Source organism: Thalassophryne amazonica, chromosome 14 (assembly GCF_902500255.1).
Source record: "Thalassophryne amazonica chromosome 14, fThaAma1.1, whole genome shotgun sequence".
Classification (NCBI taxonomy): Eukaryota; Metazoa; Chordata; class Actinopteri; order Batrachoidiformes; family Batrachoididae; genus Thalassophryne; species Thalassophryne amazonica.
In genome coordinates, this window is record NC_047116.1 from 32,602,178 (window position 1) to 32,623,986 (window position 21,809).

The 21,809-nt window shown below is 39.0% G+C and overlaps 1 protein-coding gene across 1 annotated transcript in view; it reads left to right on the forward strand.

Annotated features, from left to right (window-relative positions):
• Positions 1 to 21,809, forward strand: part of LOC117524463 (bromodomain adjacent to zinc finger domain protein 2B) — a 54,253-nt gene that overhangs the window by 21,146 nt on the left and 11,298 nt on the right. Inside the window, exons 8-29 of the mRNA XM_034186254.1 lie at positions 816 to 876; positions 1,333 to 1,441; positions 1,949 to 2,050; positions 3,025 to 3,235; positions 4,877 to 4,969; positions 5,375 to 5,436; positions 5,729 to 5,794; positions 7,053 to 7,118; positions 7,464 to 7,508; positions 8,541 to 8,567; positions 9,493 to 9,558; positions 9,752 to 9,892; positions 10,475 to 10,729; positions 12,226 to 12,449; positions 12,963 to 13,037; positions 13,174 to 13,396; positions 13,484 to 13,546; positions 13,707 to 13,851; positions 14,693 to 15,387; positions 15,604 to 15,889; positions 16,068 to 16,223; positions 16,427 to 16,584. Of these exons, the coding sequence (XP_034042145.1) occupies positions 816 to 876; positions 1,333 to 1,441; positions 1,949 to 2,050; positions 3,025 to 3,235; positions 4,877 to 4,969; positions 5,375 to 5,436; positions 5,729 to 5,794; positions 7,053 to 7,118; positions 7,464 to 7,508; positions 8,541 to 8,567; positions 9,493 to 9,558; positions 9,752 to 9,892; positions 10,475 to 10,729; positions 12,226 to 12,449; positions 12,963 to 13,037; positions 13,174 to 13,396; positions 13,484 to 13,546; positions 13,707 to 13,851; positions 14,693 to 15,387; positions 15,604 to 15,889; positions 16,068 to 16,223; positions 16,427 to 16,584 (3,329 nt within the window). The remainder of the gene's footprint in view (positions 1 to 815; positions 877 to 1,332; positions 1,442 to 1,948; positions 2,051 to 3,024; positions 3,236 to 4,876; positions 4,970 to 5,374; positions 5,437 to 5,728; positions 5,795 to 7,052; positions 7,119 to 7,463; positions 7,509 to 8,540; positions 8,568 to 9,492; positions 9,559 to 9,751; positions 9,893 to 10,474; positions 10,730 to 12,225; positions 12,450 to 12,962; positions 13,038 to 13,173; positions 13,397 to 13,483; positions 13,547 to 13,706; positions 13,852 to 14,692; positions 15,388 to 15,603; positions 15,890 to 16,067; positions 16,224 to 16,426; positions 16,585 to 21,809) is intronic.

Consider the following 21,809-nt stretch of genomic DNA (forward strand, 5'->3'; position numbering starts at 1 on the left):
GATTATTTCATTTTCCTCCAAATCAGCAGCGCAATGTGGTGCAGCTCGTCCCATGGAACACAACGCGAGCAGTTGCAGCAGCGTGAGCTGCTGTTCCTGCTCGACAGACACCGTCTCATACACGAACCGTCGTGCCGGCATTGTGCACGTCTGTCCGTCGGCACGATGTTTCGTGGTGCGCAAATTCAAAGTGTTTTGCGCTGTTTCACTGTATTTGTCCAAACATCGTCCAAACTTTGCACTATGTGTGAAGGGGCCTTTACTGATTTACCAGTGTGAAGGGAATATGACACAAGGATCCTCTGGTCCCAAGCCCACCTCTTCACCCTCTAGACCATCACCTGCCATATTTCTGACATAGCTTTAGGCAGTGACTGAACTCAACTGGATATAGTTTTTTATCTTTCCACCAGTGTAATTTGCATCACAACATAGTGTCAGTGGTCAAAGCTGTCCTGCACAATAATCTTTAGTATTTGGCAAAGCCATTTGTTATTGTGTTTTGGCAGCTACAGAATAAGACCATCTCCAAGCTGCTTTTCAGCTAAAAAAAAACTGGGATGTTTTTTAATCATTTTCTTTATTGTACATTGCTCCTGGTGGATTGTGGGTACAACATCACATTAAAAAAAATTAAAGGTTGGGCATTCACAAAATTTTAAGGAGGGGTTTCTTGAGTAATCAAAGTTTGTTTTTACTCAAATGTTTAAATGTTGACATTGATCCATTTTTGCATTTTTGGTGATTTTGGAAGCTATGGCTCAAGGTGACTTGAGATGCCATAACCAATGTGTTGTTTTTATTTTCTTTTGTAGGATCAGTGGCGAGAAGGAGAATAACTGATGAGAGAGTTCTGCAGTTACCACTTGCATTTGGGTGAGATGCAAACAATCTATCAGGAAAGACATAAACATGTTCGATCCTTACAGTCATGTTTGAATTTTTCTTACAGTTGTCTTTACTGTTATACTGTCTGGTCATTAGATTTAATGCAGTTGGCAATCTAGCAAAGTGCCAGCATTAGAAAAATTGCAAGTGAAATCCTAAACTTTGTGTGGAGGCATTTAAAACCAAGTGGTTAGACACTGATCACTGTCATACCACTGTGTTTGCCACATACAATAGACATATGCAAATGTCTGTATGAATATGAAGCTCAGCAAGAAAATGCTAAATTTCTATAAATGTTATATTGAGAGAAGCAATTTTGATGATCCATCATTCAGCTGATGGAAAAATATAAACCTATCTGATGACAGAACACTATAGTTAAGGTTTAACTATTTCCTTCCAAATTCCTCTCTCTCTCTCTCTCTCTCTGTGTCTGTCAAGATGGAAGAGAGAAACCCGTATTAGTACAGTGGCGAGTCGTCGACAAGGAGAAGTTGTTTACTTTGCACCATGCGGGAAGAAGCTGCGTCAGTATCCTGATGTAATAAAGGTAATGCCACAAGGTGGAGTTTTACACAATGCAGTGTTATCTAAATTACCTTAAAACAAGCGCTCTCAAAGATTCCAGTCTCTTGTCTGTGTGATCTGTTTCCTACTTTGTGATGATAATGATTGCACCTGTATGTTGCATTACTGTGTGAGAGCAGGAGGAAAATTTCAACACACATTAAAGACATTGTCACAAATGAAGGGAGAAAATACAAGGATGATTGTGATTGTGCATTTATTTAATGGAGTTATTACTATAATTTCATTGATAAGAGAAATAACATGAGGAAAAACAGCTCCTCTACATTCTGGTGTTCAGCCGTATGGCAGTATTTCACTTTCCAATGATACATGTCCATGTTCACTGAAGAAAAAAAAAATGCAGTAATCAATGGCATGGAGCTGAAAAGTAGAATTCGGTTGAACTGTTCTGCGGCTTCAATGAGTGCCACTTTAAACTTCATCAACGTTGGTTTAATTACTGTGTGCAACTGTTTGTTTTTTACAGTATTTACTCAGAAATGGAATAACTGAAATCTCACGGGACAACTTCAGTTTCAGTACAAAAATAAAAGTTGGTGACTTTTATGAAGCCAAGGAAGGGCCAGAGGTAAGTGCTTCTCTTTCTCCTTCCCTTAACCGCTGTTTTTGACAGGCACCGTCTCCTGAGGCTTTGCAAATGAGATGGTTGTCATTTTTTTATTATTGTGATGCAGTCAGAATTCATATTTAGTATCTTTTCTGAAGGAGGTTGATGTCCCCTTGGCAAAAATGTGTCATTATATTGTCAGTCAATCTTCCTTGTCCTGTGATCAAACCCACCTTAAAGCTGTAATTTTCAAATGATTAAATTACTTTCTAATAGAAATATTGAAGTGATACACGAGTGCTCTTTTTGAAAATGCATTGTGAAGCAGGTGGTCTGAATAATTATAATACTTATGCCAGCACTGATTGTTCAATATGTATTCATATATTCTCGTTCTTTAAATATCTCTATTCATGATTTATAATTTATTGCATTTATAAGTAGAGGTAATAATGTAGTCAGGTCCATACGTATTGTGACAGATGTGTTCAGTAACTTGGAAATGTTTATTTATCACCCCCTGACTTATCTTTAAATGATGATCAATGTATTAAAAAATTAATTCTTAATTTTTGTTTGACCAGTCACTTATGGCCTTTGAAAATGGAGGGGCTGTGTATCAAATTGGCTGTAATTCCCAAATGGTTAATGCTATAATTTTATTATACACGTTGAATTAAAGTTACAATTCTACACTGCAAACACATCATTATTGTGTCATTTCAACTTCATTGTTGTGATGTACAGAGACAAAGTTATAAAAATTGTCACTGTCCAGTTACTTATGGACTTGATACAAACTGAAGATGCATCTCATCACTAGAATTCAGGAAAAGTACAACATTCTCTTCTGAGGCATGTTGTATATGCCGTGCATGACCACAACAATATAGATTATTAGTTATTCTCAGAGATTGATTAAATATCACACTCATAGCAGAATCAGTCAACCATTGGTGTGCTTTAAATTATTCTTCCTTCTTCAAATTGCCAAGGGTCTACAGTGGTTCTTGTTGTCTGAAGAGGAGATTGCTCCCAGTATCGTAGCACTGGATGGGAGGCGCATCCGTCGCACAAAAACAGAGCAGAAACTGACGGTTGATGAAGCTGATGATGGGCAATTGAAGGGTCATTCTGCTGCTGTTGGTGAATCTAATTTACAGGTTGTCAGCAATGCCAAGTTACAACAGAAACTGGAAACTAAAGGTCAGTTTACATCATAGAAATGTGTCAGTCACAAAAAAATGGAAGTCCTTGGGCCTCATAATACTAATTTTGCTTTCCAAAGCAATTGGAAAGAGGTGTGCCAAGTTTGTAAATCTTCTATTTCATTTTGTTTTGTGGATTTATTTCCGGTCTCTCACTTGCTCTAGAAGCTTCGTGTACTCTCAGAATATTATGTTCTGGTGTGATGTGGGAACGGAAGATGGTGACACTGATATGGAAAAGTTTCTCTGGATTTCTCTCAACTCTTGACTTAGTAGCATGCCTTATTGTACTTAAGTGTGCAGCGGAATGGGGGGAAACATAAGAAAATAACTACATAGACAGGCCCATTACATGCCTTGTGTCATATAATGGCACTGCTGTGTTGGATCTTCCAGAATGTGTCAGTAGGTTATGTGTAAGCGTTAGTTTGTTCTGCTGGCACTCCCATTTTCCACCTCATGGGTGCTATGGGCAAAGCTCTTGGGGCCTGTAATCCTCCTGTGTCTCTAGAAATTCTTCATCATCTGTCCAGCTGGCTTAATGTGCCTGTGAGTTTGTGGTATTTGCTTGACTTTAGGGATCAAACATGGCCACAGCACCCCTTTACTCCCTTGGAGATATTGTATCAGTGGCTCAGCATATCAGCGACAATCCCAACAATCTCTATAAAGACCTGAGATTCCTCAAACCTGGCAAGGGTGTGTTTTTTGGAAATGTATAAGGCAATAAAACCAATTTATCCACTGACATGGTTTTCAGCTGCCACTAAAACAAGCCAAACCTCAATATATTAAAAGCCAGGTGGCCTCTGTGTATGTGTGCGTGCGGCTTCAATCACAGGGGGAAACTGGGTAGAAGTGACATTTACCGTTTGGTATGTGTATGTATTTTGGATCAAGGATGAACACTGCCAAAACGGAAAGCTGATAGGACTAATATTTTTGGAGAAACTACAGCTATTAGCTAACAACAGTAAACAGTGGACATTGTTAATTACATTCTGGACTCACACGCCATTCCAGCAGGGGGCAGTAAATCATCTATATATTAAAGGCGAAGTGGCCTCTGTGTCTGTGTATGCATCCTTGTGTGCGTGCATGCACCTTTGAACACAGAGAAACTGGGAGCAGCTGACATTTGCAGTTTGGTGTGCTTATGTATTTTGGGTCAAGGATGAACGCCACCAAAATGGAACGTTAATAGGACTAATATTTTCTGAGAAATTACGGATAATTACAACAGTGAACAGTGGACGTGGATAATTACATTGTGGACTCACGCACCATTTCAAATCATTATAGAACCTTTGCATAATTTATTACCACCCTTGAAAAATGTCAGCTACCTATTTTATAAACACTACCCACAGGCAACGCGCTAGTGAAATATAATGCTTATGGTGTGAAGGCTATAAGACTTTTTGCTCATTTCCACATTTCAGCCAAACATGAAAGCAGAAACTCAGTGCTAGGAACTCAGCAACCAAAATCAAAGTAGTTGATGTGCAATGAGAGAAAGTGGCATTAAATTTCACTTCTATCAGAATAATAAGATGAATTTCAGACTGTTGTCTTTATGTTGTACTCCAATTTTAAACTTAGTAAGTTCTGATTTTTGTAACACTAAATTATCTTACAGATACAGCTCAACGGGCAGCTCAGGTCCAAATGATGAGAAAACTTGAGAAACAAGCGTTGGTGCAGGCCGTTAAGGAAGCGAAGCGACAACAAGGTAAACGGATACGGTCTATTCAAATGTGCTGTCCATACACAACCCAGTCTCACGGCACATCGTGATTCAGCAGCACGAAATATACATTAATGTATTGGTTCGTCTAATTGTCATGAAAAGTGCAAAAGTTTTGTCATGGGAGCACACATTTATTCTAATTCATTCTGTGATGGGTGCACATAATTAAAAGTGCAGTGGGGTGTGTGGTGGTTATGGTTAGGGGAAGGAGTAGGGTTAGGTTATGGTTAAGGTTAGGGTTGGGGTAGGAGTAGGGTTAATAATAGTGAGTTAAAAAAACCCCGTCACGAAAATTTGAATCATTTGAATCATCATTCAAAAAAGTGAGACTGGGCTGGTACATACAGCACAGATGATGTGTGCAACATTGATTTGTTTGTCTTCTAGCAATAATGATTGCTGAGGAGAAGCGTAAAAAAAAGGAACAGATGAAGATTCTGAAACAGCAAGTAAGAATTGTCTTTGCATGCATTTTTTAAAATGTGTGTTAAGCTGAATATGTGTGTGTGCATGTTTTGTTCTTATTCAGAATTTGTGCTCTCCACGCTGAAAATACTTTTAAGCACAGTTAATTGCTTTAAGTCTACAAGTAAGTTTCTACCCTTCAAACTGCTGCACCTTCCTCATCTGCATGGAAACACTTCATCATCCTACAGCCAAGTCACCCCCCACAACCACCACTCTATAGCATGCTTGACTTAACAGTTAATTCATTTGATCTTGCCCTCATCCTTTTTCCAGGAGAAGATCAAGCGCATTCAGCAAGTTCGTATGGAGAAAGAACTCCGTGCACAGCAAATCCTTGAGGTTTGTCCTGAAAGTTAATGCAAAAATATGATGAAATACTTCCTTTCTGCTCTTGATAGGATTTCAGAAAATCAAACCACGGCTATTCCAAAATTCTGAGCTGCCACATTTACTATAGGTACTTTATTTGCAATTAATGCTTTATTAGTTGTTTGCAAATGTGCCATTGAATATGAAAATCATTTTGGACCATAATGGGATGTTTTTATCAGTTCACCCTGGGTGGGTGAAATGCTTATTTTGCTTTCCAGCTTTTGTAAATCGAATTTCAGTTGACACGCTTGGCAAGTGGCGCCTAACAGGATTTTACTTTGGCAATAATTACAGAAAGAAATTTTGCTTAATTTATTCTGACTGCATGCTGCTTTTTTGTGTTGGCTACAGCCATTTGATCTACCAGCATTAATGTGAGGAATTAGTGATGTCACTGCTTAAGATTTCAGTACTTTAAATGTGAAATTATGAACATGCCGAGGTGAGATCTTGGATTGAAGACCTGCAGACTGCTGACCCTTCATGGCCTGTCCCCATCTATCATTTCAAAGGTCACATTGCCGTTGTAATGTTTGATCCCAAAAATATCAAATCATCATACATATTACTTTGCTGGAAGCCACTTTCTAATCCATAAAACTTAAAATGAGTCATTCAGCATGTTACATACATGTTTTCCTGCCTTTCCTGGTTACCATAATGACTTCAGTTGCTTTTTTGGGTTTTTTCTTTTACAAAATGATGAAATTTAACTGCTATGGTCATTTACACACAGTTCCTATTTTTATATATTTATATGCATTTGTGTATGATGAGGCACATTTCTTTATTATGTAGTTTGTGGTGAATGGTTTTAACTGGGAAAGTTATCTCAGCAAATATTAATTCATCTAGAAAAACAGTCCAACTTGGTGCTGGACATCAACCTAAATAAATATAGACGGTTTATGGCAGAGGGGGATCTTTGTCAAAACTATAAATAGACTCCACAGAGAAGTGGAAAATGATGATGAGGAAAGACAATAGTATCCTCAGCTATTTTAATTAATCAGAAATTGGTGTCCTAATTGAAGGTTTATTCAGTCAGAATTTTAAAGGTTACTATATTTTCAGCAAAATAAGACATGGACATGTGTGGTAAGGTCTGTGTACAGCACTTCCAGGTGACTGATTTGGTGCAATATAAATAAATTGAGTGTTTTGAATATTATCTAATCTACTGAGAACTTATGCTTGATCTCACAGGATTTTTTTTCATGTACAGGTGAAAAGAAGAAAAAAAGAAGCTGCAGCTAATGCCAAAATATTGGAGACTGAGAAAAGAAACAAGGTAAGATTCAGATCTGACATTATGTTTTGTTCCGATTGCTTACAGTCTTAAATGTGCTGACAGAAGAGAACGTATTACATTTCTCAGTCACATGCCATTAAGCTCTCATGCATCCCTGAGTCTGGGTTCGTGACTTATCCAAATAAGTGCTGTGCATAGATTCCTGCTATTCCAATAAGATTCTCCTTGGCACAACATTCACAGTGTTTCTTTGTTGATCAGTGTGATAAAGACAAGCCCCTGTTGTGCATGCATCTTTAAAATGATCCATTTCAGTCCTGTTGGTCAAATCTATGTCCATTTTGTATTTTTTATATAATAATTGAGTTGAGCTTACTCTTAAAGGAGAAGGAGATGAGAAGAATGCAAGCAGTTGTATTAAAACACCAAGTAAGTCTATTGTTCTGGATGACATAATGCTGAAGACTGTCTGATCCTTTTGTCTTTTTGTGAACACTGCTGCTTTAGAGTAATGAAATAATGAAATGCCTTTTTTAAAACATTTTATTCCCTGTTAAACCCCTTCATAATTACTGGATGCATTTCAAAGTGGAACTCTGGGAATTTACAACATAAGCTTGATTTTTAGATGTTCCGAAGGTCATCTCACTTGGGTTTCTCACTCTGGACAAAAATTAATTTAAACACTGCATTATTTATTTAGAATGTCAACACGGTTGCAGCAAGCACACATTAACTGGTTAATTAGTGTTACTGGATGGGACAATAGCAACTCAAAGTAAACTGCTTTTTATTGCCACTGAACAGGGGAATACGTCACTAGAAATGCCAAGTTGCATAGACGTTTACCTCATTAAATCCAAATAAAGTTTTTAAACCGACCAATGATACAGGAGGCTGCTTACCTTAGCCTAGCCATCCTCTTCCATTGTTGCTATCCACAGAGGCATTACAAGTTGACCACGAGGAGAGGTTTGTTTGGTAAGACTCCGTCCCTCCTCAGCGGTCGACTTGTGATGCCTCAGGGGAGAGCAGTACAGAGGGAGGACTTGTAGGCTAAAGGTAAGCAGCTAACTGTACAATTGGTTTTTAAATTTTATTTTCATCTAGTGAGGTAAACATACAGATGTAGCTCTGCATTGACAGAGTCAGTGCAACCGGACATTTCGAATGACATTTTTTGCCTGTTCAGTGGCAACAAGAAGTGGTTTACTCTGAATTGTTATAGTCCCGTCCCATAACATCAATTACCCAGTTAGCTTCTGAATTAATTTTTGTCCCAAGTGAACAAACAATATCTAAAAATGAAACATGGGTTGATAAATTCCTGGGGTTCTAATTTATGTAAACACGTAGTTAAATGCACAATAGGCATTTTTTTTTTTTTGGTATTTAAAGTTTCATGTCATGATTTTATCTGATGTTTCTCTTCCATAATACTTTGCCAACTCTTTCTACCAGGAGTTGGAGAGGCATAGACTAGATATGGTATGGGCTTTTTTGTTTCTATACAAATTGTGAACGTGCTGTGATAAATGGTTGCCAACACAGCAATGCAGAAATTGTAGCATTCTGTATCCTGCTGCATGGCTTTTCCACATCAGCGCATTGCACATCTGCAAATTTGTATTTTAGTAAAACGCATCCATTATCTGCCCAATATAATCAAAAATGCCCACAGTCCTCAGAAATCATTACAGGCACAACACCAACCAACTATTGCATTGTCTCTTTTATAGATTCAATTTAGATGCTCAAAATCCTTTTTACTGTACCCTTTGTGAACTAATGCTCTCTAATCCATTTTATAGTTGCATGAAGGTCAAACCGGTGTTTGTGTTCTTGCCACTATTTTATGTTAGTGAGTCAGTGGTAAAAGAAGTCAAGGTTTTTTCATTTAATTTCCCCGTTCTAGGTTTGTATCATGGTTTATTAAAAATAACTATGATCCGTAATAGAGGCAAAACTTTCATTGTTAGTTTTTTAATACTAAAAAAAGCTAAAATTAAAGCATGAACATTTAAATTTATTCTTCAAGATGTCTTGTGGATTAAAGAGAGGCTCTGAATTAATTAATTAATTAATTAATTACGGTTAGTTAATGTTTTACATTATACAGCTTTCATATTGCTTTCCTTTCAATATGTTCACATTAATGATGTTTTCCTAATGCTGAATTCATGCTTGCTGTAATCTCATTTTGCTTTTAACTTGCCATTGTTTGCCATTTGTCTGAGGTATTAAATACGTCTCTGCACACTGCACTGCTGATTGTCAAAACTAGTGATGGACAGTAAGCTTGTGTTTCTTCTGTGAATGTGATGGGACCCATGCTGTGTGTTATGAATGTAGCCATGTTTGTTTTTATTTTATTTTTTTATTTTAACATATTTTAACCCCTTGTGTTTACTAGGGGCAGGAGAGACGCAGGCAGCACATGATGCTCATGAAGGCTATAGAAGCCCGTAAGAAAGCAGAGGTGGGTCAATCCTGACTCCATGTTTGTTCCCTACTAGCTGTCAAAATGCAGCAGACAGCAATATGCACCTTTTTGTACAGAAGTCCTTAAGTGGTTCCGAAGCAACCCTGACCATAATAATAAAAATAATAATAATAATAACAGAATGACATCACCAGTACTCACTATTCAGAGGTCTTTAATTTGGCTGTAGAATAAAGCTCATTTGAAGCAAGAAAAGAAGGATGAAAAGCGATTAAACAAGGAGAGGAAACTGGAGATCAGAAGACTGGAGCTGGAAAAGGCAAAGGAGCTGAAGAAACCAAATGAGGACATGTGCTTAGCAGATCACAAGGTATGAAAACTATGGTGTCAGATTAGTGCCAAAAGCACTCGCGCAACAAAACATGCATTCGGGCATATTATATTATTTCACACTGTAGATATTACGTGTGAGTTAGTAAAAGTTCGCATCTTCGAGAGGACGAGGACATGCTGGTCACCTATTCCTCCTCGCTCGCAGCACTTTTTTCCTTGCTTGGGGAGCAGTTTGCTTTGAGTGTGCACGCTCAGAGATAATTTGCGCTCTTGCAGTTAATGTCTATGCATGTGAAATAATATTATACACTCTAATGCATGTTTAATCACGTGAGTGCTTTTGGCACTAATCTGACGCAATAGAAAACAGCACAGTTGTCGGTTAGCACACTGCCATCATGTGGCTGCTGAATTCATCCACTGATGCTTATCAATACTTTGTGCTTAAAGCAAGTTTAACAGGATTTAATAGACAGTCTTTTTGGAAACAGTAATTATTTGTAGCAGCATACTGACAGCCTTGATATACCTTTGGCCACTTGTAGAATTCATTATTTTTTGTCACTAATGGTACATTTAATATCAGTGACAATTTCTGTTCATATTGCTGTCTCTCCAGCCCCTTCCACAGTTATCTCCTCTCCCAGGCCTGGTCTTATCAGGAAAAACCTTCTCTGACTGCCTGATGGTTCTGCAGTTTCTGCACCGCTTTGGCGAGGTGCTAGGATTAGACATACGCGCAAAAGTACCCAGCCTACATGAGCTTCAAGCAGGGTTGCTTAACACTGGGGACAATATGGGTAAGGTGCAGGACCTGCTGGTGAGCATGCTGTCTGCAGCTGTGTGTGATCCCGGTGTAGCCCCAGGTCACAAGGTGAGCCATGTTCTGTTCTACTGAGACAGTTACTGAAGTTTACATCATCTAGCTGCAGAACAGTTGGAGCTTGTGGGAAAACTCACTGTTGCTCCCAGAAATGAGAACGTCTTCTTTTTTGTTTGATTAAAGTGGCTAAGTGTGGCTTTAAATTAAACTTCTCACGGTGGCAGAAAGAAGGAAAACAATTCTGGTCTGACGTCCTAAAGGGGAGATCATTTGACTTTGTGTTTAGTTGTTGCATCATATGATACTGATATCATAAGCACAGCTCCTTCTAAACTGGTGGTTTTTTGAAGAACATCACACAATGGCAGCACAGCCCAGTCTCCCGTTTTGTTTTGGTTTTTGTGTGATACCATCATCCCTCGCTGACTAATTTTAACCCTTACGCTAACTCCAAATGCCCCCCCCCCCCCAAGTCCCCCAAAATTTTGTGATACCATCATGAAAATCTATATTTTGTGATGGTATCACAAACGAATAGATTAAATCCCTTTTTGTGATGCCATCAAAAACTTGGTGTGATATCGGGTTGGGCAGCACACCACACTAATATGGGCTTAAAGGAAAATTATTCCAGTCTGATTTCTTCAAGGAGAGGTGACTATACTTTTGTTGTTTTTTTAATACATTACATTTGTCAATTATATGGACAGAGGTTAATTTTGTTAATTAAGGTATGGCAGAGCCGGAAAATATTATTTTGTGAGCTTGTTCACAGAGCTCTAGTTATTGTTGTTACTATGCCCCTGCTCAACAAAGTTGGCGGGGGCATTATGTTTTCACCCCATCCATCCAGGCATCCATCTGTTTATTTTTTGTTTCCGCATAATAACTAAAGGAGACCACCTCTGACTGAAATCATTTCTTGGTGGTGAATTGGATAAGAACATAGGAATTCCTTTTGAAAATGGGGTTGTCCATCATCTAGTATAGCTGCCACAGGCGCATCTTGATTTTTGTTTCCATGCAACAACTAAAAAAAACCTCTTGTGATTGAAACCGTTTCTTGGTTGTGTGTTGAGGAGACTAGAGGAAGTGTCCTTTGAAAATGGGGGTCCATACACCACCTACCAATTGTAATACAGCAGTCTTTTGACCATTTACCATCTGCACCAGTCTTTCATTATAGAAATAATTTCCAGACTTCATTGTCACCTTTACTATCAAACCACACACCAGTTTAACATATGAGTTGTTTGCATTGTTCTTGTTCTTGTTATCTCCCCCCCCCCAACATCACACTGTGGCTATACATTATTGGACTAGAGGGCGAAAATAACTTATCCTGCAATGCAAAGAGAATAATAATGCCAAAAAAAAAAAAAGACAAGCTCAACCTTTTCATCACATTTCATGCAAATCATTTGTTAGATTGTGAGTAATTCTGATTCAACATTGACCTCTTTCATGGAGTTCATTAGCAAGTAAAATTACAACACAGTGTGAAAAAGTGTTATTAATCTCGGTTTGAAACATTTTATTGTTTTCAGAGCAAGACGGCTCTTGGGGACCACCTGACCAGTGTGAAGATAAACAGAGACAATGTTTCTGAAATCCTGCAAATATACATGGAGGGTCATTGTCAGCACACAGAGTTGGCCGAGCTGGCCCTCAGCGTCCAGACCAAAGCTTTTCAGGCCCACATCCCTTCACAGAAAGCCACCATACTAGCATTCCTGGTTAATGAGCTCTGCTGCAGCAAGGTCGTGATTAGGTGAGAGACGTCTGCCTGGTGATGGCTCAATCTCACTCAGTTTTTACTGCCTGAGAGTTCAAGCAAACTGGTGAATAAGGCAGATACTGTATATTAATGAACCATTCAGAATAACTCTGAGCTGGCAGTGACCACCCAGTAATGCATTCTGATCTGTTTGAGGTTTTGAAACATTTCATTATCTAGACTGTGCACGCAGCTACAAACATGTCAGATCTCTGCAGCTGAGAAGAAAGTGTCCTCTTGTTTTATTAATTTGGGTTTTAAAGGAATAACAAGTACAAAAAGGAGTCGGACACAATTTTGTCAGCTGGACAGTTTCACAATGTTGCATCAAGCTGCAAGTTGTCAGTCTTGTGATTGTGATGTCTTTGAAGTGAAATACATCTGGTGCTCTTTGCAGTCTGATGCAAATGACAGATGATAATGTTAGTCAGATTACAGTAATGTCTGACGTTGTCTTCTTGCATTATTGACTTTGCAGCTGCTGTCAATTTGTCTGATTCTTTGCAGTGAGATTGACAAAACCATAGATCACATGACCAGTCTGAGGAAGGATAAGTGGGTTATTGAGGGGAAGCTTCGCAAGTGAGTATATGTATTTCCTAAGCAGTTTCTGCTAGCTTTTAGTTGAAACAGTCAGTGTTTACCTTCTGATGAGAGGGTAAAAGTCCACTGAGAGGCTGGTTTTTCTTTGGCTTATGACCTTACTTTGCCTTCAAAGACTGAAGAGCATCCATGCCGACAAGACAGGGAAGAGAGAGACCAGTGTGGGAGGAGAGGAGAGACAAAACTTTGCCGTCCCCCTTGCCAGACAGAAATGTAAGAGAAAAGATGGAGACAGTGAGGAGGAGGAAGATGAGGATGTGGACAGTGAAGATCAAGCAGATGATGATGATGATGTGCAGGAAATGAAAGGAAAGAAAGTACATACATGTGAGGAAGAGGTTAGTAATGGAAGCGGTTAGTAACAATAGGATGTGTTTATGTCCACCTGTCCAGCGGGCTCACACTGACTCAGTCCTTTTCTGTAGGATGACAGTGATCACACAGCCAGCGTGGAGGAACTGGAGAAACAGATGGAGAAAACATACAAGGTAACATAAACTCTGCTCTTCCCAAGATGTATTACTGTCCTGATTCAATATTTGTCCCAACTCCTGAACTTTTTCTTCTTTACTCTCTGTGAATTGTTCATTACTGTCAGTCTGTATGTTCGTCTTTACATGTGTTAAATTGATGTCTTCTTCTCTTCAGCAACAGAGTCTGATAAGACAGAAACTGTTTGACTCCTCTCACTCACTGCGCTCGATGATGATTGGCCAAGACCGCTACAGGAGGCGTTACTGGGTGTTGCCACAGTGTGGAGGCATCTTTGTGGAAGGCATGGAGAACAGTGAAGGTGAAAGTCTATATTCTGCACAACTGAGGCATCATTTCTTTGTAGAACCCAACCAATGTAGATTTTTTTATTTGTAGGACGCTACAGATATTAGGGAGTAAAAAAAATGTACGATATTGACATATACGTAAAAAAAATGGCACTGATTCCTAACATTTTATTATCACACCCTTCTGACAAAGAAATGCAATTCATGCTTGATGTTTTACAGTTTAAACATGAGCTTTATTAGCCATCAACCAACCAACATACATCATGCTGCCTTTACTTCAGCAGTCATCATGTCACCTCGCTCTGTATTTGTACTTGTCTATATTGGTCCGCCTAGCTGGTGGCATAGTGACTACTTGTCTCATGTTGGTGTAAAATGCCCACTTTGATTGAAAAGGAACCACATCTGGTCACTTTGCCTCTGTCTGTCTGTAGCTAATGTGACCAGTGGGTGATGGGGGTCCCAGTCATGCTTGACAGCATTGTAAACAGCATTGAAATTGCTTCCTGAGCACCCTCTGCTGGACACACTACTTAATGACAGCATTTCCAGCAACCAAAGTGTGTGTTCTTCATTGTTTATTTGGTAAAATAAAAGTTCTCATATCTGCAAGAATAGTGCCAATACTGATGTGTACATGAAAGACTCACATCTACCGATATATCATTTTGGCTCTAGTTCTTAGGTTTCTTCACTATGTAGACATGTAGTATGAAAGCTGTTATGTTCTTATGCTTTAATTTGTATATGGACATAGTCTTGTGAAACTGAATAACTCTACAATAAAGCATGATTGAATCTTCATACTTAACATGTGTCAATGCTAAGGTTTACTGTCATTTTACTTAGGTTATGAAGAGGAGCTGAAGAAGGAGATGAAAGGGACGAATCATGTGGTGAAGGTAAAAGAGGAGGAGCTAGAGGAGATGAAGAACACTGAGCAGCCAGAGAAGATGAAGGAGATAGTGGTCTCCAGACCAGCTTGGATCACAGAACAGGGAGGAGCCAAACCACAGGACCAGCATAACAACAACCTTTTCAGTTTTTTCCTTCAGAAGCCTGACTGCTTTTCTAAACTGGGCAAACTCTTTGAAGTAGCTAAAGAGACTCCAGAGGCAGCCACTAGTCCTCAAAAAAGCCAAAACACTGAAGCTATGAAACTCTCAACCGCTGTATCACATCCCTTATATCCCACCTCAAAATCGGGATTGTCCTGCAGCGTCCCATCTGATGCTTCTCATATGAAACTGAGAGAAAAAACAAATACTTTTCTTCCACATCTGCAAAGTGCCAACAAGCACAGAAACATTCCCTGGATGACCTGCAGCTCCCAATCCATCCTTCCTGACCAGCTCCCCAAGACACTTGCAGGAAAAAGCAGCCCGTGGTTTAGCCTCTTGCCTCGCTCTCCTTGCGATGACTCCTCCGTTACACGCGGCTCCATCCTTCAAACACCCTCTTCCTCTCCAGAAGATCCCATAGCTACAGCTAACTGCAGCATCCTTGCTGGAACCAATACCATGCAGTTGTCTGTACATAATGTTGTAAGATAATGCTAAATCTCCATGCCAGTCACTTTTGATTTATGCTGTCCTATTTTTGCAATATTGATTGGTGCTGGGCAGATCAAACCAGTCACATGACCTTTTCTCCCTCTATATGACAGACTTTGAGCTTTGTTGCCTTTTCCATTGCACATTTCAAACAGGGATAAAGTAGATCTCTGCTTGTAATTCTGTGTTTTGTATTCTTCCTCTCAGCACGAAAAACCTGGCATTCATCAAAGCAGACTTCCACTCTGTGGTATGCCCAGAGCAGTGATGAGTTCCACCCCGACCTTTCCCAGCAGTTATCTGCCCCCCATGTTGGATTTGGCCTACCACCATGCAGAGGGTCATGGGGACAAGCCCTTCCTGGCAAATAACAACTTTCTCAGTGAGAGTGAGATTTCGAAGCCCCTGAGTGTTGAGCCTTCTTATGCTTCATTCCCTGCTTTGGAGGGCTCCAAGACCCAGGACTACCCTCATCCTCAGCCTGTTCCTGAGGGTAAGAATGGTACACTGCCAGTACACACAAGGGAGAAACGGAATACTACAGATATCAGACTGACACTGGTGACAGTGATCACAGCATGTGATCACTGTCACTGCTTCACTTCATTGTTAAAATTAAAGATAAGTGTTGAATGTTTTTAAATGTGTGCGCGCATGTGTGTGTGTGGCAGCGATGGTGCGAGGCTGGTGGAGGGTGTCAGACATGGACGAACTACACAGTCTGATGGAAGCTCTACATACCCGAGGGATCAGAGAGAGGGTCTTGCAGAAACAGTTTCAAAAGCATATGGAGTATGTGACCCAGTTCTGTTCTAACAGTAAAGACGGTGGGTCAGCATTTCTGTTACTGTCATTTCCCAGCAGTTATGCAGTGTTACAACAAAAATACTGTTCATGTATTTTATTCTCCTTTGTGAGGCATATGCTAGAGTGTGACATTGTGACAAGTGTCTCTCCAAATGAAATAATGACTTTTTTGAACTGCAGCAAGCTGTAGATTACTGTATTTTTTTCTTGTTCCAATGTGTAGCAGTGATCGATGCAGAAGAGCTGGAAAAACAGGAGGTGAGTGAGGAGACGGTAAAGAGCTGGTGTGTTGAGGAGCAGGCCATGGAAGTGGACCTCAGTCTGCTGCAGCAGGTTGAAGTTCTGGAGAGAAAAGTCATCTCTGCTAGTCTGCAGGTCAAGGTACAACAAATAACCTTCATGCCTCATCCCTCTCTTTCCAGCTTGTACATGTGACATCTGGCAGGGCTGTACGATATGAAGATATGTATCATATGATGATAGAAAAACATGTATTGTTTCATATTATGCGCTATATTACTTTGTGTTGTTGTATTTCATTTGTATTTTTTGATAAATGCTCTAATTTTGTCTTTGTGCAGGGATTAAAGTTTTCCGTCGCTACAATGGTTTTCCGTCAGTTGGGCTGCCAAAAGGCCATATGACAGGGCTCGACAGTAACACTTGCCTGCTCTACACTGGCGAGTGAATGGTGCTGTCAGATTAGTGCTTCATGCCCCTCACTTGCCAGGCATGGCAAGATAATTTTCAGCCTCATTTAGAACAAAATCTGGTGAAAAATCAACGCATTTCAGTGACATTTCTGCAGCAGCAGAAGCATTTTTCTGATAGACTGTTTTAGGATAAATTAACCATATTCTCTAACCTCTAAATATGAAGAGAAAATCGAACCAGTTTTTTTCTGCTCATCCTTTTTTGACTAGGAGGAAGAAACACAGCTCGTTTTTAATCTTTCTATTTCAAAAGATTTCTGCTGATTCTGATTTTCTACCACGGTGTTTTAGGGCCACATTGAGGTGGGGGGGGGTTAGACTTTGAGAATAAACGTAATATTATGACTTTATTCTCGAAATATTCTGACTTTATTCTCGAAGTCTAAAAAAAAAAAATGTGGCCCTAAAACGCCGTCGTAGTTTTCTTAGTTGTCTCCACCTTCTTTTACCTTAAATCATAGGATGAGATCGCTAAAGGGTTTCTTAAAAAAGTAGATGGTGAACATCTTATGATTTGGCCATAAAAAATTCAGTCAGAAGATTTAGTTTTTGGAAAATTTTTATTTTTTTATTTTTTTATTTAATCCCTGTTTCTGTGAGCAGCAGCGGCCTCTCTTTCACAGTGACTCTGCTCTGCTGTGTTTGTAACCACTTTGAAACATTCAGAAATTAGCTATTTATTTCACTGAATTTGTCAGTGAGGGCTCTCTCATTCTTAATTAGCCTCAACACCACACAACGTTCATGTGCTGTGGAGGTGTGGCCTTGGAGGGAGGGCTGAATTGGGGGGGTGGAGGAATCTGTTTTGACTGTTTAAATTCAAAATCTTTCATGCTTAATTATTTTCCCAAAGGTTCTAAATAAAAGAGCAAAAACATTCAAAAAGGAGTGAATACCTTTTATTTTTGAGTGCATATTTTCAAATGTAATAAGGAATAGGCCTTTCTATATGGTCATTTTACATATGTGTGTGTGTGTGTATATATATATATATATATATATATATATATATATATATATATATATATATATATATATATATGACTATGAAGTCCTTCAAGTTACAGAAAATATGCTATATCACAATGTACATTCCATCTGGAAAGTGTTCACATTGCTTCAACTTTTTCCACATTTTGCTATTTACAGGCTTATTCCCAAATGAATGATTTTTTTTTTCCTCAAAATTCTATACACAATACCCCATAATGACAATGTGAGAAAAAATATTTTTGAGATTTCTGCAAATTTATTAAATATTAAAAAACAAAGAAATCACCTGTATGTGTAAGTATTCACAGCCTTTGCCATGAAGCTCAAAACTGAGCTCAGATGCATTCTGTTTCCACTGATTATCATTAAGCTGTTTCTACAGCCTAATTGGAGTCCACCTGGGGTAAATTCAGTTGATTGGACATGATTTGGAAAGACACACAACTGTCAACATATAAGGTCCCACAGTTGACAGTGCATGTCAGAGCACAAACCAAGCATGAAGTCAGAGGAATTGTGTGTAGACCTTCAAGAGAGGATTGTCTCAAGGCACAAATTTGGGGAAGAGTACAGAAACATTTCTGCTGGTTTGAAGGTCCCAATGAGCACAGTGGCCTCCATCATCTGTAAATGGAAAAAGTTCAGACCCATCAGGACTCTTCCTAGGGCTGTCCGCCCATCGAAACTGAGTGATCGGGGGAGAAGGCAGTGGTGGGCACAGTTAAGCAAAAAGTTAGCTGCGATAACAACTAATCAGCTAACTGAAAAGTTATCTTTTATAAAGCTAAACCGATAAACCACCCAAACATTTATCGGAAGCTACAGCTAACCGATAACTTTCACTATTGCTTCCAATACACTTGCAACTACTAACAAGCTGATTTTGAGTTTTAACACCACAGTCGCTTCTAGTAGCATCAAAGGCAACCACAGACCCAAACAATGAGTCAGCACTTCTGTCTGTGAGCACCCTGCCGATTCTGTCATTTGTACAAAGATAAATATAACATATATCTTTTCATTTTAAATAATGCACTAATTCTGAAGTTTTGTAACAAACAGACTGATGCCAAAGGGATTATGGATAAATGAGCCTCAGCTAACACTGATTGGTTGACTCATTCATTCTATGTAAAAACCAACACATTAATGTGAGGTGTGTGTGTTGGTGTTTACATATAAATGTGCTTTTGTAAAATATGCCTTTTTTTATTTGTAAAAAAATAAAAGCCATTTGCAAAAAGCCAAAAAGTCAAGTTGTTATTTGACAGCCATCTGATATAACCGGGGTCAAAATAAATAGAGCACTGCCATCTGCTGGCGTCCAGATGCTCATACTGCCATGAACACTACTGGCCAGTAGATGGCAGTAGAGACCGTGAAAACTTGCCAAAACAAAATTCCAGATTATAATCCGTGTCTCCTACGTTTATATGTGGAATATAATAAATGCAAACTGAATTTCAGACATCTTATATATATTACTCTGGAACAAAGAAGACATACAGTGTTTGACATATCCGGGATTCTAAAGCGCAAACAGGAATCGATTGCAATGATTCCAATGGAAAATAATGGAGAAGCAACCTGGGCTTCTTCTGGCATTTTTACATAAAACAAACACAATAACGTCTATAAACCCAGAGAATATAGTCACGAGAGTTTTAGGCACAGTATACAAAGAGTTTAATACTGTTGTCCGTGTGGAGCCTGATCAGAGTGTCTCAAATGCATTTCTTCTGTTGTGAATGTACTGAGACTACCCATAATGCACCTGGACACAGTATGTCCACACTAAAACATTCAAAATTAGTGCATTACTTTAAAACTAAAACATATAGCTGATATTTTCACTTTATAAAACTTCAGACGTGACGATAATTTAAATAATTTGTCCGAAATTAGTTTGGTTAAAATTTTAACCATAACTTAAACCTGTATGCCTCTGGATAACTTGGGTAATATTGCCAGGGTATCAGTATGGGGTTAAAAGAAATGCGCGTTCTCCTTTGCTTGCAGAGGATAGAGTGGTTTCTTCTCGAACCACCTCTTCTCTGTTTGCAGAGGATAGAACTGCACATCTACTACAGAACATTTAACAGGTAGGTATTCAACTGATTTTAGACTTAATAAATGTTTGTAACTGTTAAGCTTTGTTCACCACATCTGCAAAAATATGTTAGTGGTCTAAAAATTATTGGACCAAAACTTATCGGAAGATAATTGGTCCGATAATGGTTTTCAAAGTTATCTGAAAAGCTAATCCGATAATGAAAAAGTTAGATTTGATAATTAGCAGTTAGCTGAACTGTGCCCACCACTGGAAGAAGGGCCTTAGTCGGGGAGGTGACCAAGAACCTGATGGTCACTCTGTCAGAGCTCCAGCATTCTTCTGTGAAGAGAGGAGAACCTTCCAGCAGGACAACCATCTCTGCAGCAATCCTACATCAAAACTACTTCAAGTTACTGGATACTTTCCAGATGCACTGTATATTGTTATCAGGATATGAAGTAACTTACAGTAGTGTTCAGAATAATAGTAGTGCTATGTGACTAAAAAGATTAATCCAGGTTTTGAGTATATTTCTTATTGTTACATGGGAAACAAGGTACCAGTAGATTCAGTAAATTCTCACAAATCCAACAAGACCAAGCATTCATGATATGCATACTCTTAAGGCTATGAAATTGGGCTATTAGTAAAATAAAGTAGAAAAGGGGGTGTTCACAATAATAGTAGTGTGGCATTCAGTCAGTGAGTTTGTCAATTTTGTGGAACATACAGGTGTGAATCAGCTGTCCCCTATTTAAGGATGAAGCCAGCACCTTTTGAACATGCTTTTCTCTTTGAAAGCCTGAGGAAAATGGGACATTCAAGACATTGTTCAGAAGAACAGCGTAGTTTGAATAAAAAGTTGATTGGAGAGGGGAAAACCTATACGCACGTGCAAAAAATTATAGGCTGTTCATCTACAATGATCTCCAATGCTTTAAAATGGACAAAAAAAAAACAGACGCGTGGAAGAAAATGGAAAACAACCATCAAAATAGATAGAAGAATAACCAGAATGGCAAAGGCTCACCCATTGATCAGCTCCAGGATGATCAAAGACAGTCTGGAGTTACCTGTAAGTGCTGTGACAGTTAGAAGACGCCTGTGTAAAGCTAATTTATTTGCAAGAATCCCCCGCAAAGTCCCTCTGTTAAATAAAAGACATGTGCAGAAGAAGTTACAATTTGCCACAGAACACATCAACTGGCCTAAAGAGAAATGGAGGAATATTTTGTGGACTGATGAGAGTAAAATTGTTCTTTTTGGGTCCAAGGGCCGCAGACAGTTTGTGAGACGACCCCCAAACTCTGAATTCAAGCCACAGTTCACAGTGAAGACAGTGATGCATGGTGGTGCAAGCATCATGATATGGGCATGTTTCTCCTACTATGGTGTTGGGCCTATATATCGCATACCAGGTATCATGGATCAGTTTGGATATGTCAAAATACTTGAAGAGGTCATGTTGCCTTATGCTGAAGAGGACATGCCCTTGAAATGGGTGTTTCAACAAGACACCCCCTTTTCTACTTTATTTTTTACTAATAACCCAATTTCATAGCCTTAAGAGTGTACATATCATGAATGCTTGGTCTTGTTGGATTTGTGGGAATCTACTGAATCTACTGGTACCTTGTTTCCCATGTAACAATAAGAAATATACTCAAAACCTGGATTAACCTTTTTAGTCATATAGCACTACTATTATTCTGAACACTACTGTATATTGTGATATGGGATTTTTGTCATTTCGCACAGCTGTCACAACCATCAAAATGATGTCACTCTGAATTTATCACTGTACACTACACAACGCAACACACCTTTCACCTACTGCTGGGATACTG